The sequence below is a fragment of the Populus nigra genome, chromosome 1 (assembly GCF_951802175.1).
Source record: "Populus nigra chromosome 1, ddPopNigr1.1, whole genome shotgun sequence".
In the NCBI taxonomy this organism is placed as follows: Eukaryota; Viridiplantae; Streptophyta; class Magnoliopsida; order Malpighiales; family Salicaceae; genus Populus; species Populus nigra.
Window position 1 is genome coordinate 47,165,118 of NC_084852.1, and position 20,086 is coordinate 47,185,203.

Consider the following 20,086-nt stretch of genomic DNA (forward strand, 5'->3'; position numbering starts at 1 on the left):
TTTAGATGATTGGGTTTTTCCCGTTGTTATTGTATAATAAAAATAAAGTTTTCTGAATCGCTGTAAAACACGTGTGTCTCTGTTTTTCATGGGAGAATAGCATAAATAATATATTCTGAATACAAAATGGTTGAGCAATTACAAGTGCAGAAGGCTATATTTGAGCTGAGATTTATATCCACATGAAAGTTCTTGTTTGTTTGTTTTCTATACGAAAGTAGATCCAATGAAATTTATACAAAGATGCTGAACTACATGAACAAAGACTTGACCATAAATTTTAAAGATGCACTATTTCTTCTCAATCACTTTCCGATTGGACCCAATAAATGCAGGGTAAGCTATCAGCTTTTGGCCTTCATACTGATGCTTTAGCTTTTATTAATCTTTCTCTGCTCGACAATGCAAAAGATCGACATAATGGAAACAAAAGATGCTGAACTACATGAACAAAGACTTGACCATAAATTTTAAAGATGCATTATTTCTTCTCAATGTTCACTTTCTGATAGGACCCAAGAAATGTAGGGTAAGCTATCAGCTTTTGGCCTTCATACTGATGCCTTAGCTTTTATTAAATGCAAAAGATTAACAAAAGATGCTGAAACTACATGAACAAAGACTTGACCATAAATTTTAAAGATTCCATGGGTTCAATCATACACATTATTATTTTTCTGATAACGTTACAAAATCAATTCATTTCATGATGTATCAAATCTTTTTTTTTATTGAGAAGTTAGTAATGAAAAATATAAAATTGTAATTTGAGATACCATTAGTACTATGAGATACCATTAGTATAAACAATGAGTTAAAATGATTTGGGATACTAACTTGAAATTAAATCAAGAGAGATGTCCAACGTTGATCTAGCAGTTGAGGGGAGCTCACAATAATGGAATGCCGGGTAGGTGCCACCACTATACTTCTTTAACTGCAGTATTGTTATTTCAATGCATCAAGTTTAATTACATAAAATAAATCTAACATATTTTATGGGAAATTTTGAATAATTTTAAAGTCAGCCATAAGGGCAAAGACTTATATATTGAATAAATTTACAGTTCATCGTAATGACAGAAACTTATTAAGTAAATTAAAGTTGACTGTTATGATGAAGACTCTTTATATAATTCTTAAGTAGGTTGAAATGCCGAAGATTTGTTGGATATATTCAAAGTTGATTGTTATAACGGAGACTTAATGATTCAATTCATAGTCGACCATGATGATAAATACTAACTAAATAGACTTAAAGTCGGCTACAATGACGAGGACTTATACCTGATAGTGAAATGATGGAGTTATAGTTGAAAATAAATAATTAAAATGAAATGAAAGTATGGTAACTATGTTTGTACCTAAGTTTTAGGGTAAAGAATATTCAACTGCTCTTATTCATTGTTTGTATTACTATGGATTGCAAGTTCTTCTTACCCGCCACCATAACATTGATCTTGTTGTTGGGATTGCATAGCTTTCGTTATTAGATAGAATTTTGTAATTACTACTTTATGTCATGTAATTAAATTTGATGCATAGGTTAATCATTAATACTTTCAAGTTGTAACAACTAAAAGAATAAATTAGTAATTATTCTAGTGTTTTTGGATAATTGTCTGCGCTACGTTGCGGATCGTATCAAATTTTTATTGAACATAAAAAAATATTCAGGTGTTGTCAACATGTTTTCTAGAAAAAAAATGTTAGGTGAAGGTTGACCCAATGTGACATAGTCAACTTTACAGGTCCAAATACAACTCGAACAACCGGTAAAAAATATAGTTTGACTAAAAAAATCAAGACGATATCTTTTTTTAAATATTGAGACGACAACATATTGGATTTACCTGAATTTACTCGAATCGACTCTAATTTACTCAGATCAAATCATATTAATCTACCAAATCTTCAACCTAAATTATGAGACCTTAATGACCTTATAGAAAGCAAATAAAAAAATTATCAAACTCAATTCTCAACCAAACTCATATTGAAAGATGAAATTGAAAAAAAATCAATTGAAACAAATTATGATGTTCAATTCTCAATCAACTCAATATTGAAGGACAAAATTAAAAGAAAATCAATTAAAAAAGGACACGAAAAAACCACATGAGTCAACCCAACTTAACAAACCAAACTCGTGACCCAAGTCATGAGACCGAGATAACCTTATAAAAAACAAACCGAAATATATTATAAAGCATAATTCTCAATTAACCTAATATTGAAGGATGAAATTGAAGAAGAAAAAAATTTAAAAAGAACAAAAAAAATCAAGGCAATTCAGCTATTCCATGACTTGGGTCATGAGACTATGATAACCCCATAAAAAGAAAATTATGAAGTAAAATTCTCAATCAACCCAATATTGAATGATTAAATTAAAAAAAATCAATAAAAAAAACAAAAAAATATTTCTAGTCAACCTGTGCTAACTTGCCATACTCAAATAATAAGACTTGGATAAATTTATAAAAAAGGAAAAATCAAAGCTTAATCAACTCAATGTTAAAGGATTAAAATTAAAAAAATAAATTCAAAAAAAACCTGGACAAGGGGATGTTACCAATCTCATGCAATATTATGAATTCTGCTTTAAATTAAATTAAAATTAAAATACGGTTTGCGTTCTTGTCATTGTGTATACAGGTACTGGTGTAGAATAAAATTTTGGATAGAGATCCTGTACAGGCAGACTCTGCTAGAATTTTGTTAAATTAGATAAATTATTTGTTTGAATGGAAAGTCCTTGCGTGATTGATATGCATGCAAAATATACAAGTGTGCGTGTGTTATGCGTTGATTGAGAAGGAAACTTATAATGTGCAAATTGCACTTTTGTGTTGGTTGGAAGAGACTCCGTATAGAGAAGACTTCTTACAAAGATATATAGAAAGAATTCCTCATTTTACAAGTCCTTGCGTGATTGATGATGTTTTTGTATTTTATTTATTTTTCCTAGTTTATTTAGAATTTTAATTACTTTTCTACTTAGTTTGGATTCTTCGGTTTGGTCAGTTTTTGCCTTTATATAAACAATCATTGTGTTATTGTTTTCCATCAAATTATTGAATATCAGATTGTTTAGAAAAATATCATATTCTTCCCAACATGTTTCTCTATAATTTGATGGACCGTGAAAGAAAAGCAAGGACCGGGAAAGATGGGCCCGTGACGCTCTAGCGATGCATGTGGCCTCTTTCGGCCGCATTAGAAACGTCAGTACTTCAGCAAGTCCTTAACAGAAAGTAGAAGTCTAGCCATGCATTTGATTATGTTGATGGAAGATAATAAACGCTCTGATATTCTTGATGTTAGAGTTAAGGAGTGCTATCAAAACGAAGAAGTTATCTTTGTTGCTGATATTGCAAAAAGATGCTTGAATTTGAATGGGAAAAGTCGACCTTGAATGGGAGTAAATTATGCTGAATTAAACATATAAACATGTAATATGCTTTATCATGTGGGTGTAAATTATGCTGATTTTGCATGTCAATAGTTTTTAAATTAATTTGTCACAGAATAATGTCGTTCCAGGTCAACTTCTGCTGTAACAAAGGAGGAGAGAAAAATATGAGGATTAGGGTCTCCACACAGAAACACTCGGTCCCATAACTTTAGTTTGAGATTTCACGTTGGAAACACTCGGTCCCCTGTTTTATTCATATCATCGTCGTCTACACGCTATTTTCTTTAGTTTTAGACTACTCGTCTTTGAATTGGTTGGACGAAAGTCACCATCAGTCAATTTGAGAATCTTAATTTATAGTCTTGTGGAATTTATACATTATTAATCGAAGCTTGGAAGTTGGAAAGAAACATCCTCACTCCAAATCCTACGAATACTCGAATTAAAAATATGGAAGGCCACCATATTATATATATAGATAGATTGAGAGAGAACTTTTCATTCAATTTGCTTCAAATGATTTGAGAACTTTCCATTGTGTTTACTCTTTTAAGGCAGTCTTCTCTGTCTCAATTGGTATTTTTTTTCTCACAAATATAGGGAGCAACGAAAGATCTTTCCCCCCGCTCTCTCTCTCCTTCCATTATTGATCTCCAGCAGCATCTAAATCTGCAATAGAAGGGAAGGCATGATTCCTCGTAGTGTCTCTCTAAATTTTTTCCTGCTATTTCTAGTCCGTGAAATAGCAACTGTATCAGCACTAATTATGGCGAAGCCTAATTGTAAAGACACTTGTGGAAACATTATCATCCCTTTTCCATTTGGAATAGGAACAGGTTGTTACATGAATGACTGGTTCTCAGTTGATTGCAACGAAACAACTGCGGGTTCTCCCAGCAGGGCTTTCTTAAGCAGAATCAACATGGAGGTCTTGGGGATTTCATTAGAGGACCGTGTGGTTCGAGTAAACAGTCCAATAATTTCCTCCGGCTGTGCTGGTAGAGGTGCCAACTTAGCCATTAATATGACTGGAAGTCCTTTCGCCTTCTCTTCCTCAAACAGGTTCGCCGCAATGGGCTGCAACAATCATGCTTTATTGACCGAAATTCAGCCAGAAATTGTCGGGTGCACGACAACTTGCGGTGCTAATAATTTGACTAGTTTTAGTACAGAAGGTAATGAACATTGTTACTGTTCTGGTAACAATTGCTGCCAGACCTCAATTCCCTCGAATCTCCAGGTGTTCAACGCGAGTTTGGGGCCCACAGAGGACCATCAATGCAAGTTAGCTTTTATAGTAGACGGAGAATGGTCCCTGGACAACATAAAAAGTCCCAAGGCGGTGCAAGATATGCAGCATGTCCCAGTAATCCTGGATTGGTTTGTGTATGGTCATGACATCCCTGTGGAGAACTCTGATGCAAAGTATTGCAGCCCCCCTGTAAAATTAGTTTCTGGCAGGTGGGGTTTGAGGACAGTAACATTGTATTCCAATTCAATTACTTGTAGGTGCAACCAGGGCTATGATGGCAATCCGTATCTTCCTGATGGATGCACTGGTATGATTCGAACACGCTTAATGTGATTTTTAATAATAAAAAATAATAATAATGGAGTACTGAAGCTTAAACAGTAGTCAAAAGCTCGACTTTTGAATGGCTCCAATCACAAGGCAATCACATGAATATACTCACTAGCTCATTGGATTTCCTGAATCAGATATCGATGAGTGCAAAATTCCCAAGGGAAATTGGTGTTCGGGGATGACAAAATGTGTGAATGTACCGGGATGGCACAAGTGCGAGCTCGACAAAGCTAAGATCACTTTCTTGAGTAAGTTCCTGTCTCTGAATTCTTTTTTCCTTCGTAATTTATAGGAACCTGAAACATTGGTTTAGAGGATAAATTGTGTTTGGGAGAGTATAAATTATTTTCCCTTGTCTGGGAGAATGGAAAGGGAGCTACGAGAAAATTCTCGTCCATGGCTGACTTGTTTTATCTCCCCAAAATGGATAGAATGAGGCAATGATGATATAGTGCTTTCTTAATTATTAATTTACATCGTTTCCCTTCTCTAACCCTTGGTTATCCTGTAAATCAAAGCATACGATATAATTTTGCTCTTTTTAATTTCACTCTCCTTTTCTTTTTCAATTAATTAAATATAGACAAGAACTGGATACTTAATGTATAATTATTTATAATTACGCTTTTCCACTTATATCATGGAAGAATGTTTTTGAAGTGTTTAACATCGCTATTGTTGAACGAGTGTTTTTTATACTAATCGATTCGGTATGTTTGACTTGGAAAGTTCTCCATTTGCACTTCAAGAAGAAAAAAACCATTTGTAAAAAAGAAATTGATTTTTTTGTGGGAATAAAAAGAAAAGTGGTAAGTTAATTAAAAAAATTAGGTTAATTGATTTATTTATCTTTATGTATTGGATTTATTCTTCCATGTGTTATTTTAAGAAATTTTCACTCTTCTTATGCACGGTATATATATATATATATATGTGTGTGTGTGTGTGTGTGTGTTCTCTTATATACTCTTTTTTGCTATTGTGTGGATAAAAATACCCCTAAGACCTCCAACATAAAAATTAAGTCTTAAAATATATCAAAGTTTTTTTTTTTTTTTTGAAAACTTAACTAAACATGAAAAATCCATAAAATAGAAAAAAACTAAATTAAAAAAAATATTTTTTAAAAAATAAAACCTAAAAATGAAAAAACCTAGAGTATTATAGAATGTATCTATATAGAAAATATTATAGGTATACTATATAGGAAATATTATAGCCATACTTTTATGTTGTAACCTCTACCATTACTATTATATATTGCCCTACACATATATATAGAAAATGTTGGCTAACTGATAGATTAAGCCTCCAAATTATTTTCAACTTGATATCAGAGTCTTCTGTCGTCAGAACTTTTCTCTCCCTCTCCCCCCTGTAGCCAGCCTCCTCTCTCACTCTTCTAAATGGACTCTACTGCTACTACCGCCTTCTCTCCCCACCAAACCGGTGGTGTAGCCCAGCCGGCCAGCCACTCAGAAACTGTTGTCGCTGGTTCTTTTTTCCACCAGTAGCAGCCCCAACCTGCAGAGCCGAACCATGGTTCCTTCTCCCATGTTTCTGTCGCACCTCTTCACATCATGGGGGCAACAACTCGCTCTATCGTTGTGTTGTCCAACACTCATCAAGTGATCTCTTTGAAGCTTACGACCAACCAACTATCTTTATTGGAAAATGCAAATGAAGTCATATCGTCTTGGTTAAAGTGTTTTTCACTTTGTCGATGACTCAATGTCGTGCTCCCTCTCATGTTTCAGACATTTTAAATAGATCATAGATATTTGAAAAGAAAAATCGGTAGCTAATAAAAAATTTGAAAAATCCATAACCTGTGAAACTTATTGTGTTGCCATAGATATAATATCTAGTTGTGAGGCTTTGTTGACATGAATTTTTTTATTTTTTTCTATTATTCAAGTAAGTTTTTTTTTGTTCACTTTTCAATTTTTTTTGAATGTTTGGTGGGTTTTTCCTACTTTTTTTTATATTTTTTTTGTAATTGTTTTAGTCTTTTCAAAATTAGATTTTCTTTTGGAGGTTGTTGTGGCTTTTTTGTTCAAAATAGTGAAAAGATATATAAGGAAAAAAAATGTGAATATACAATAACATATAAGAATTTTTAAAAAAAATTATATAAAAAAATATACGGCAGAAGGTTAACTCAACCCAAAAAAGATTTAGCCACCTTGTTGACATAGATTGTTGTTCAATAATAATACGTATGTATGTATCTAACAATTTTTATTTTTTTTTCTCTGGCGAGCAATGGCAGTTCTAGGTGCAGCCACTGGATTGTTGTTGCTGCTTGTTGGTATTTGGCAGTTATATAAACTTGTAAAAAAAAGGAAGAACATTGAACTGAAGAAGAAGTTCTTCAAACAAAATGGTGGTTTATTGCTGCAGCAACAATTATCCTCAAGTGATGGAAGCATTCAGAAAACAAAAATATTTACTTCCAAGGAGCTGGAAAAGGCAACCGATCGTTTTAATGATAATAGAATACTTGGTCAAGGTGGCCAAGGAACTGTTTATAAAGGAATGCTAGCAGATGGAATGATCGTTGCTGTTAAAAAATCCAAAATGGTGGATGAAGAAAAGTTGGAAGAATTTATCAATGAGGTCGTCATCCTTTCACAAGTCAATCATAGAAATGTGGTCAAGTTGCTAGGTTGCTGTTTAGAGACAGAGGTTCCTCTACTAGTCTATGAATTCATTCCCAATGGAAATCTCTTTGAGTATATTCATGACCAGAAGGAGGAGTTCCAGTTTTCATGGGAAATGCGACTAAGGATTGCTACTGAAGTTGCTAGGGCACTTTCTTACCTTCATTCCGCAGCATCCATTCCGATTTATCATCGTGATATTAAGTCTACAAATATACTGTTAGATGAGAAGTTCAAAGCAAAAGTATCAGATTTCGGAACTTCAAGATCGATCACCATTGATCAAACTCATCTAACCACTCATGTTCAAGGCACTTTTGGATACTTGGACCCAGAGTACTTCCAGTCTAGCCAATTTACCGGAAAAAGTGACGTCTACAGTTTTGGTGTTGTTCTTGCAGAGCTCTTGACTGGGCAAAAACCAATTTCTTATGAAAGGCCGGAAGAGAGGAGAGGTTTAGCCACTCATTTTATTCTTTTGATGGAAGAGAACAAGATATTTGATATTCTTGATGAACGACTTATGGAGCCGGACCGTGAAGAAGAAGTTATCGCAGTCGCTAATCTTGCAAGAAGATGCTTGAACTTGAATGGAAGGAAACGACCATCAATGAGAGAAGTCGCGATAGAGTTGGAGCAGATTCGGCTGTCAAAAGGAGCTCTTCATGCACAACAAAGTAGTAAAGAACTTGAAAACATCTGGGAGGAAGTTCCCAACGTATGGGAAATTGCTGGGCCTCCTACTTCAGTAACGATTGGCGAATTTAGAAATGGCACGGCTCCATCTTTGGATGTCCAAACATTGATTTCTCACGAAACATGGTGAATAAGTACATCCATGACATTTATGTTCATTTGATTTGCATGAGTTTTAGACAATTTTAAGATTTTCTCATTGTATTTCCCTTCATCAGACGTTCCGAAACTAATAAAACAACATGTATAATAATTAGATTTTTGTGCCTTGTGGTAGTACTATTTATGATCTCTCCGTGTGATTTTATCACTCCTTTGATTTTCTCTATCTCACCCCACTCCCAACAAAAGATACTCTAAATCCGAAAGTTGAAAGATTATATTTTAGTTTCAATAATAGTTATTAAATTTAATTGGTCTAATTTGGCTCAGCTTTTAATTTAAATAAAAAAAAATTAATCATGTCATAATTAATCTATCTCAGCAAGATGAACCAAGTATTTAAAAAAAAAAACAAAGAATGAAATCATATCATTTATAAAAAAAAATAATTCATCCAATGATCCAATAATATGCACCCTTTTTTAAATTAGATGATTTTGTTTTAGTCCCTCTTCTTTTCTTCTTTTTTTTATTGCACCTTTATAGGCTCAAATTGATGACCAATTATAGTACATTTATTAAGGTAGGCAAGATTAAAAAATAGAAGACTAAAATGAAAAACACAACAAAAAAATATGGTTTTGCTAGAATTGTGGCTAGACATATACTTTAGTCCCCTAACTTTTAAGATTATATATAAGCTTTTAGTCCTTAACAATTTATGAAATTCAATTTCGATTCTAAACTTCATTTTTCTTATTTTTTGATCCCTGGTTTGAGAAAGTGACTAAATTCTCATGGCAGATAGAGAAAGTTTCGGTTAAGACCAATTCTGACTGTGAAAATAGGTGATTTTGATTTTAATGGGTTCCTTTTGATGAGTAAAGTTTAGACAAAGTGTTGTTTTCCCTTTAAACTTGTATGAAATGGTGGATGTGAACCCGAAAAGAATCTTGGTTTCGGGTTGATTGTCAATTTTAAAGATAATTTTTGGGTTGTTGGATGTTATAGATATGTTTTACAAGGTGTTTTATGATTTTTTCTGGTTAAAAATAGGTTTTTCTTGGTCTGAAATAGACCGGATTGATTTTCCAGGGACCTTTGGTTCTTGAAATCTAGGTAGTAAAGCGACGTGTTATCTACCTCAACGACGCAGGCGATGCGTTACCTCTATTTTTCTCAAATCATTAAAGGGCATATGACCTGTTATGTGCACCTTAAGAAAATAAAATAAAAAAAGGCCCAAGGGCCTAGGCTGGTCCAGGCCCGCACGCCTAGGCCTTTTTGTGGAGGCCTTTGGTCGATTATTATTTGAGCAATACAATTTGTATCAATTTGATTTTCTTTCCAATGACTTTGATATTTTATTGATTCTTAATTTTATAGGTGTTTTATTTTAGATAAAAAAAAATTGTTGAGCTCAATTAAATTCATGACTTTGGTTATGAGTTTGACCAGTTTACTTTAGTTGGGTAGGGATTGGGCTTGATAATATTTTTTGTATAAATATTTCTCAATTTATTAAACTAGATATATGCATGAACCTTTTGAATTCCACTTGGGATTCTTTTATGTACACAAACACGTCCTAAAAATTTGCATATACACTTTTAAAAACATATTCAACATACAACAAAACTAAGTCAAGTAGCTAGTAAAAAGTATTATTCGTCACTTAATTTGGTAACCTAATAGGCCACTTAGCAAAGCAGTCTGCACAGACAATAAGACCATGTTTGTTAGATGTATTTTTTAAAAAAAGTAGATTCCTGAAAAGTGAATTTTTTTTCCGATGTTTAGTAGTGTTATGAAAAATGATTGAAAGGTTATGAAATTGAAGAAAAAAAATCTAATTCATAAATTATTTCAAATAAGATAAATAACAAGTAAAATAATAGAGATTAAATCTGACAAATAAAAAAGTTGAAAGATGATGAAATTAGAAAAAAATCACAATTTCATAAATTATTTCAAATGAAATAAATAGCAATCAAAATAATATGGACCAAATCTGATAGGTAAGAAATTTCAATTAAGAAAATGATAAGAGAAAAGCAAATAACAATCAAAAGAATATGGACCAAATTTGATAGATAAAAAATTCAATTAAAAAAAGAATAAGAGAAAAGCAAACAATCAAAAGAATGAGGATTATATAAGTTTGATATAAAAATCAAATTTTAAATGATAAAATTAAAAACAAATCTAAAATAAAATATATAGAAATCAAAAGATCGAGGGCTAAATTTGATATAATCAATAAATAATATGATATTTTAATTTTTTCGCAACTTCTGAAAAATGATTTTCGTTTAAAATAAAAGAAAAACACTTTCATGAAAAACTAAACTAAATTTTTTTTAATTAAAAAATATTTTTTATTAACTAATTTTTCTAATAATAAACAAACATGTATAAATTTAGATTTTTAGAAAACTACATTGAATGAAACAATCTTCGCCTTAAGTCAGCCCTTGCTTTCTTTACTCTTCCTGTCATGTCGCCATAATATCATGAGTTTAACTGCTTAAGAGGACCTTTCAAAGCTACAAGGGACTGTTTAGAAACAGAAATTAACATCTACAAAGATCTTTCCTAGCATTAGCGTTATAGGAACCATATACAAAGGTAGCATGGCATACATAATTCCCCAAATACTCTACTTCACCAGAAATTAAAGTGCACAAGGAAGCTTAGAAGCAAGATTCACCTCCACACTACTCTTTCGCATATGACTAAGCCCCACGGCGTCTTTAACTCAACAGGAGCATCCCCACATCTTCACCCATCTTTCATCAGATTCCGATTTGTTTCAAAATAGGCTCCCATTGCCTAAGAAACAGTCGAACATTATGAATGTGCCCTAGAAGTATGGAGATACGTACCCCGCTTTGTCTGAAAGCAAGAAAGTCTTGGCATCTTGAGTCATTCGCTCAAATACAATATTTAAAAATCTTGAGGTTTGTCATCATTCACATTAGAATATTGCCAAGGCAATATTCATCAACCTTGGGTCACAAGTACGTAGATCATGAGTTTTTTCGTTGACTATATCAGCTTATTAAGATCACTTGGCACACTAGCATAGAAACTTTTTTTTCTTTTACTTGCTTAGAGTCGTTCGATATCATTTCTGTTTCTATTTTCATTTTTTATTTAGAAAATGTACTTGGAGTTATTGGAACTCATCCCTAAACTCCCTAGACTTCGGTGCCACTAACCTTGATCCAGCATCTTAAAGCTATATATGTATGCTGTCTTGACTCAATTTCTGAGGCTTTGAACTCGACATTTAGACTTGTGACTTTTGAAAACCACTTTTTTTCAGAAGTTTTTAAGTAAAATTAAAAGATAAAAACAAAAAAACAAAAACAAAAACAATATCAAACAGGCTTTTGAAAGCTAATTTGCGATAACTTGCTGCTCTTTATATGTGAGCTATCACTTGCCTATACTTAATTACTTTTTTATTTTATTTTTTATTTCCAAAAGTCTAATGTATACGATTGCATTAATTGCCATTTCTTTCCGCTAGATTGACTTGGTAATTATATATATATATATATATATATACACCAAGTCAATCTAGTGGAGTGTTTGATCCTCACTTTATTTGATATATAAGAACTTATTGCACTACAGAATTTTAGATTTATCGATAGAATTTTTTGTCGGTATGCATACTCATGGTCCATCAACGTCAATCTTGTTGACATGATCACAGACAAAAATAATTTATCAGAAAAATTGTCGTTAGTGATTTATAATATGTCGATGAGTCTGTCGGTAATAATTTTATAGATGGATGCCAAAAAAAAAGTCTCCCGCTTCATTTGGTACTTTCATATCGTTGAATAGAACATATCACTGACAAAAAAATTGTATGTCATTCCATCAGTGATTTTGTTCGTCCGCTGATAAACTTGACATGTAACTGTCAAACAAATTGTCTATTATTTTGTTGGTGAGTAAATAGTGGTAGTGTCATTTGCAATAATTATTTTCTAGCTCCCTAGAATATGCTAACGAACATAGTCCATCGGTAACCCCATCAATAATAATTTAAAAATATATTTTTAAAAAAATCTATTAAACAGAAACACAAAATAATTAAAATAAATAAATTAATATAAAATTCAAATATTTATTACAAATTTAAACATTTATAAGTTAAAATCCAATTAATCTAGAATATAGGCACTAGAGGAGGAGGAGGAGGAGACGGGTCTTTGCCTAGCACGCGGGGCGAATAAGAGGAGCGAGCACATATACCACCCATATGTGATCTCATCTCCAATACCAATCGGCAAAGTTCAACCAACTCAGTACTAAATCTTTTATAATCAGCAGCAAGATGGGTCGTCCGATCTTTAATTTGCTAGTTTAAAATCACCTCAAACTCCAGAGTTTGAGTACTCATAACCGATTATGAGCATCCAATGGTTGAAACACTGCGGGTTGTCCACAAGAACTCGGTTATAATGTTAGAGATACCATACATCTGATGTTTATCGGGTCCACTAGACAATCCTGCCTCCAACCACAAATCCAGATTGAGATCTGGATGGGTCGAAAGATCATCATTGTATCTCTCCTTCAACCCGGTGTTATATGTATTCCGGATAAAAAAGTTAGCAAATTAAAAAAAATGATAACTTAAGAAAAAAATGGTTGAAAATAACATACCACAAAGTGTTGAGCTTGGCTATCCACAAGTTATAACACCCCTTTTTGGCGGTCATCAGTTCGCACATGTGTTTCCACAAAAAGCTCCATCAGGCTTGATTCGCATCCAAGAATCGTAGCATGCAAGAGAAAATTGTTGTTAGTTAAATATATTTATAAAAAAGACAACAAATAAAAAAATAGATATAATTAAAAAAGAATCTTACCATCTGTTTCACATGCGAAATGAACAGAATGAAGTCGCCAATATGCATGGTAACGAAAACGTGAACACGCTAGTTACGGTTCTCGGCACCGGAGAGTGATCGTCACACAAAATGATTAGGCGTCACGTGTTGGCCTCTGAGATGTACGGAGGTCTGAAATCCTTTCAAACCGCTACCATGAATGATTATCCATTACTTATGTCAAACCTATATAAAATATTGATGACAACATGTATTAATTAATTAATTACGCCAACTACGTAAATAACATAACGTTGTTATAACTCAAACTTATTCAAACTATTTTAATAGTACAACTAGTTCATTATCAATTATCTATATAAATTCAATTTTCTATACATTTACTAAAAAATTCAATTCAACAATAAAATTGGTAAAATATAAAATAGACTCGTTAAATAAGTCATTATTTATTTCATCACAAAACACATAAGTTACAAATTCAAATTAAATTTCATCAATTTACAAACAAACATAATTTTATAAAATCACAAACAACCTCTAACATGTACAAATCATGCATTCGTACAACAAATTTTTATAGGAAAAAGCTATAAAACAAGTAAACACCCAAATAAAATGCATATACTACAAAAATATACAATAAAGATTAACATTTTAAAATTAAGTTCAAATAAAAAATGGATAGTTTTGCTTACTTAAAGTGGAGAATCCTCAACAAAATTTGAATCAGAACAAAGATGTTGACAAACTGAGTGTTGGGGGTGACTGGATTTGTAGTGGGAGGTTGATTTGTGATAAAATTTAGGGGGGTTGTGGTGTTTTTTTGGTACAAAAATGGAGGAGGGGAAGAATAAATTAATGGGAAAGGGAGAGAGAAGGGTCACTCATCAGGTCATAAATTAAATATTACTGATGAATTTAATCAACCGATTTAAATTCGTCAATAATTATGTCTATAAAAATGACATGTCATCATATTTTTTGGTTTTTTTTCACTTTCTTTTTTCACTGTAATTCTTTCGGTATTTACTAAGGGAATATTTTCTTCGATGTTTCCCGATGACTACTGTGATGGCATATTCGGTCGGAAAAGGCTATGGGATAAAGCTATAAAATAAGTAGACACCCAAACAAAATGTATATACTACAAAAATATATAATAAATATTAACATTTTAAAATTGAGTTCAAATAAAAATTGATATTTTTTATTATTTAAAGTGGAGAATCCTCAATAAAATTTGAATCAGATCAGGAATGTTGACAAACTTAGTGTTGGGGTGGTTGGATTTATAGTTGGAAGTTGATTTGTGATGAAAACTAGCGGGGTTGTGGTGTTTGTTGCAGAGAAAAATAAAGGAAGAAGAAGAAGAAAGTAATGAGGGAGGGGGAGAGGAGGATCACTAATTGGGTCATAAATTAAATATTACAGGCGGATTTATCAAAGAATTTAATAAATGGATTTAAATATGTTGGTAATTCTGTCTATAAAAATGACATGTCATTGTACTTTTTGGCTTTTTATGCTAACTATATCATCTCTCTCTTTTTGTCCTGAAATAATACTAAACACTATCTTAGCAACGTGTTAATTAATTAAATTTTTTTTATTATTATTTTTCTCTTTTTAAAATTTCAGAACTATAAAAAAAAAGTACTAAACTAGAGAGAACAAATTAAACAGATACTTAGGCTAGGCTTTAGCTGCTTAATTTTACATAAAACACACAAATTCAAGATTTATTATTAGACTTTTTAAGTCATCATTATCAATTTGTCAAGAATATCTTTAATTGAGTTTCCATTAGTTTAGCAAAAAAATGTTTAAAGAAATATCAAAAATCAATTCAATCCAATAACTTAAGTTGTTAGATGAGGTCTAAGTATATGATTTATATTATTTTCTAACATATCTTTTCAAGTGAAAGCCTTTTGAACTTGAAACTTACATAGGCTTACACTACATTGTGCTTAATTTTTATCAAATAAATAGGGGTAGTGAGATTCGAACTCGTGACCGCTTGGTTTTCAAGGCTCTGATACCATATCAAAGAATCAATTCAATCTAATAACTTAAACTATTATATGAGATTACATGATATGATTTATATTATTCTTTAACAAGAAATTATTTTATTTTTAAATAATGTTGTATCATCGTTATGAATTGGTCATCAGTTGATTCGGTAGTATAGAAAACTGCTTTCCTCGAACATCAAAATTAAATAATTTGTTCCTTGAATCTAATCTGCAAAATACTGATACAAGTAATTGCGGGAGATTTAAAGATTTTTTCCATGTCAAAAATAGATTAATTTATTGATGGAATGATAAGACTGAATAATTATTAACTAAAAAGGTTATTACCATGCATATCACATACATAGAGAAGAGTCAAACTGCATATTTGTCTCTTCAGTGACAAATTCAGCGCAAAAGTTATCACTGCCAGAAGCTGCTTGGAAAGTTGTCTATTTATTATAATTCGATGCTTTCTTTCTTTGCTAATCTAATTTCTAATGGACAAATTTGTTTTTGAAATGGTTAATATCAAATTAAAAGTGGAATTCACTCACATTTTGAATTAATATTTTGTTTGATAATGTTCTCTATTTTAACATAAAAAATTAATATAACTAAAATCAATTATAAATATATAAAAGATTAATTCTGAAAAATCTTTGGTTGATAAAGTTTTTATTTTACATTGAAAGATTACAAGTATATATAGTGGTGTTTTAGAAAAGTAAAATTATAAACTCTATAACACATGTAACATTTTAAAATCTTTCTTACTACTGAAAGAATATTTTAAAATTATTAAATGTATTTTGGATACAAATATTTCTTAATTAATATTTTTAATCTTTCACCAATCCTTTACCAAACTGTTAATTTTAATCTTTCAACTTCATTTTCCAATTAATATGTGCTAGATTAAACTAGTACCCATGTAAATTTTCTAATCCAGACAATTGAACCACTTGTCCCCCCTGCTAGATTAAACTAGTGATCCAAGAACACGCCTATAAAGTCTTGAACAAACTCAACTGTGTTAAACTCCGAAACAATACGAGAAAATGGAAATGGCCTCCAAATATTTCTTGTCTCCAATCATTCTCCTACTGTTGCCCACCTTGTTTCAGCTAGCAATAGCAGTTGCACCTATAGCAAAGCCTGGTTGTCAAGATCACTGTGGAAACATCAGCACTCCATACCCTTTTGGAACGACAAAAGATTGCTACCTGGATGAATCGTTTGAGATTGTTTGCGACGAAGCAGCCAGCCCTCCTAGGGTTTTCATAAGAAAAACCAATATGGAGGTTCTGAATATTGAAAATGGTGCTGCCATTGTCAAAGGTCCAATTATGTCCTCCAATTGTTCCGGTAGGCGATCCGGTCCATCTGTGAACTTGGAGGGAACTCCTTTCTTTTTCTCCTTCGGTAATCTGTTCATTGCAGTCGGCTGCAACATCCGTGCTCTATTGACAGAGATTGGGCCCCAAGTCAGTGGATGCGACTCAACATGCGTTCCTTACTATAATCAAACAACCATTATTTATGGGCAAGAAATTAATAGTCTCTGTTCTGGGAAGCACTGCTGCGTAGCCAGAGCTCCTTATAGGATGCAGGTTTTTTATCCAAGTCTAGAAACTAAAAATGAGAGTCAAGACAGCAGTGGATGCAAGCTTACTTTCCTAGCGGACCAAAAATGGGTTGCGTTCTCCGATATAAACAATCCGCAAGTGTTTCAGGATCGGGAATATGTTCCGGTGGTGCTGGCTTGGGTGATGGATTACAAGCTTTGGAAATATGACCCCAAGACCATGAGTTGCAAATATTTCCTTCTTGAGCACTCTTTGACTTTAGCATACGAATGTTCTTGCCGGAAAGGTTATGAGGGTAACCCTTACCTTGGGTGCGTAGGTAAAGTTAATGTTTAAGAAAAGACTTTATGTTGCTGTTTGGCTGTACAGCAGCTTCGCTTTTAGCTCTTGAAATAATACTTCGATACCGTTTGTTTACATGGCATGCCGCGTTTCAAACCACAGTTCAAATGAAAAGCAGCCAAAACGATGCTTTTGATTTTGAACCACCATTTGTTTATGCGGCATTTGCCCAGTAGACAAACGGGTTTAGGCCTCTTCCGAATAATAATAATAATAATTTCTGCAAAGATTGTTCTGGTTTATCAGGAAAAAAATGTACATTAGCATATCTCATTTCTATTTATCGATCATCTTCCTGAGTTATAATTTCCTTACTGTATGTTAAGACTGTTGAGATTTGTTTTTTTATAGTAATCGAGAATATTATAAATAAAGCATCCGCATTAAGAAGATGAGGGCTGCAAGATAGCCCCAACTGTATGTTAAGACTGTTGAGATTTGTTGCGACTGCTTATTTGATCAATTTCATATCACCTCCACTGGTGGTGATAATCGATGCAGTATGAACATCTACGTTATAACAATTAATTATACATTTTTCTGCCTGTAGGTATATCTAAGCAAAGTTATTGTAGCTCAAGTCCCTAGCTAGCTAGCTAGTTGCTAGGACTATTGTGTTGGAATATTGCCAATTATGTGGCTGCCATTGTCAAAGAAGATGGCTGTCATGTGGGAGTCAAAGAGGGCTGCTGGTGCAACATTTACAGCCCCTTGACATTGTCAAAGAAGGAGGCTACAATGGTGGGTTGTTGGTGGCAGCCAACAACCATTGTCTAATGTCAAAGTTTGGTAAGTTTGGCAACCACCATTGTTGACAAAGGAGCAAGAGGAGCTGTCATTGAAGCCTATAAATAGACACCAAGAGTGCAGCACAAAATGAGAGAGAGAGAGCAAGAACAAAAGAGAGAAGAATAGAGAAAGAAAGAGAAGGGCTGCCACCAGCAGCCCTGCTGCCTTATGCAGCTGCTACCCTATGTAGCAATGTGAGATGGGAGTTGAGTGAATGTGATCCTACTCCGTGTGTTGTATTCTTTCTCTATCTCTAATAATATTGATCTCTCCTGTGGATGTAGGCGATTTGCCGAACCACGTTAAATATTGTGTCAGTGTGCTTAGTCTCCTTTGAGCAATGATCATGAACACCACCGTTCCGCATGGGGAGCAGGAATCCCCAACAATTGGTATCAGAGCCCCGTTCGTCAGAAAACAGAAGTATTTTCTGGGATAGCCGAATTTTTAAAGTTGTCAAAAACAAGTTTTGATCATTCCACCGTGTAGAGCTCATCCATACGAACTCACTGCCGCAAAAATCAGCTCAATCGGACACCGGGGTGATCCACACGCGCCTCCTGAAGTTCCGGTAACTGTAGCCCAGTCGCACCCACGCGCGCCAGAGGAAGAAGACGAGTGACGTCCACGCGCGCCATATTTGAGCCGTTTAAGCCGCGCCGCGCCAAGCCGAGCCAAGCCTCCAGCCGAGCTGAAGAATATTCCCGAGAATATTCCCTTTTCAAGCCGAGCCGCTAAGCCGAGCCACTATTAGCCGAAGCCGAGCCGATAGAATATTCCACAGAATATTCCCGGTTCAACCCAGCGAACCGCCCGACGCCCAGAATTGGTTTTTGGACCGGTTCACCCATTGTCTGACCCGATTTCTACAAAGTCAGACCGGTTCCCGACTATTTCGACCATTCCGGAGCGATCTACAGTGTCCGTTTTGCCAAATTCAACTCCCAGAAGGAGATATAGTCATTAAAAGAGCAAAATGGCTACAGAAAGTACACAAACACTCATCCCGAAGCTGACCAAAGACAACTATGATAGTTGGTGCATCAGATTGAAGGCATTCCTTGGTTCACAAGAGTGTTTGGAGATTGTACACTATGGTTATGATGAACCAGAGTCCAAAGAAGAAGAAGAAGCTTTACAAGAGGCACAGAAACAAGCCCTGAAAGTCAACAGAAAGAAGGACAACAAAGCAAAGACCATCATCTACCAAGGTCTTGATGAAGATACATTCGAGATCATAGCTTCCGCTGAAACATCAAAAGACATATGGGAGGCTCTCCAACAAAAATACAAAGGTGCCGACAGAATCAAGAAGATTCGTCTTCAATCTTTGCGAGGTGAATTTGAATTATTGCAGATGAAGTCCTCGGAGTCTATTTCTGATTATCACACAAGAATTATGGTGATAGTCAATCAGATGAGGAGAAATGGAGAAGCCATCGTTGATTCTCGAATTACTGAGAAAATTTTGAGATCCCTAGATCCAAAAATTGATTTTGTTGTTGTCGCTATTGAAGAGTCCAAGGAAGTGGACAAGTTGACAGTGGATGAACTTATGAGTTCTTTGCAAGCTCATGAGCAGAAGATTGTAAAGCGAAATGGAGATAAGGCCATCGAGCATGCCTTACAAGCAAAACTGTCTCTCAAGGACAGATATGAGCAAGGGGAGACTTCAACAAGTGGATATACCACTCAAGCAGAAAGTCAACAATCCAGAGGAGGATTCCAGAGATTCCAAGGAAGAGGTTCTTGGAATACAAGCTTCAGAGGAAGAGGTGGCAGAAATACCACCAGAGGAGGCCAAAGACAACAAGCATTCACTCCTAGAGGAAGAGGAGGCGGTTACAATAACCGTGATAAGAGAAATATCCAGTGTTATAGGTGCAATCAATTTGGGCACTATAGCATTGAATGTCAAAGGAAAGCTCCGTTGGAGATACGTGAGCAAGCCAACTATGCAGAGAAGGATGACAGAGAAGAAGCTGCATTTCTTGTCCAACAAGAACT

General features: G+C 33.9%; 2 protein-coding genes across 3 annotated transcripts in view; both read left to right on the forward strand.

Moving 5' to 3' along the window:
• The first annotated feature begins 3,844 nt into the window (after positions 1–3,844).
• LOC133689658 (wall-associated receptor kinase-like 22) overlaps positions 3,845–20,086 on the forward strand; it is a 60,560-nt gene continuing 44,318 nt past the window's right edge. Inside the window, exons 1-3 of one of the 2 annotated variants that reach the window (XM_062109616.1) lie at positions 3,845–4,977; positions 5,138–5,251; positions 7,276–8,624. In XM_062109616.1, the coding sequence (XP_061965600.1) occupies positions 4,107–4,977; positions 5,138–5,251; positions 7,276–8,492 (2,202 nt within the window). In that variant the 5' untranslated portion in view covers positions 3,845–4,106 and the 3' untranslated portion in view covers positions 8,493–8,624. Of the gene's footprint in view, positions 4,978–5,137; positions 5,252–7,275; positions 8,625–20,086 lie in introns of those variants that run through there. The other variant, XM_062109626.1, reaches the window with a different exon arrangement.
• On the forward strand, positions 16,420–17,550 carry LOC133698419 (wall-associated receptor kinase-like 8). The gene has a single exon (XM_062121330.1). The coding sequence runs from the start codon at positions 16,421–16,423 to the stop codon at positions 17,282–17,284; it is 864 nt and encodes a 287-aa protein (XP_061977314.1). The 5' UTR covers position 16,420; the 3' UTR covers positions 17,285–17,550.

What these genes read in the sequence shown, in the direction of transcription:
- LOC133698419 (XM_062121330.1), top strand. Translation starts at nt 16,421, where the DNA reads ATGGAAATGGCCTCCAAATATTTCTTGTCTCCAATCATTCTCCTACTG.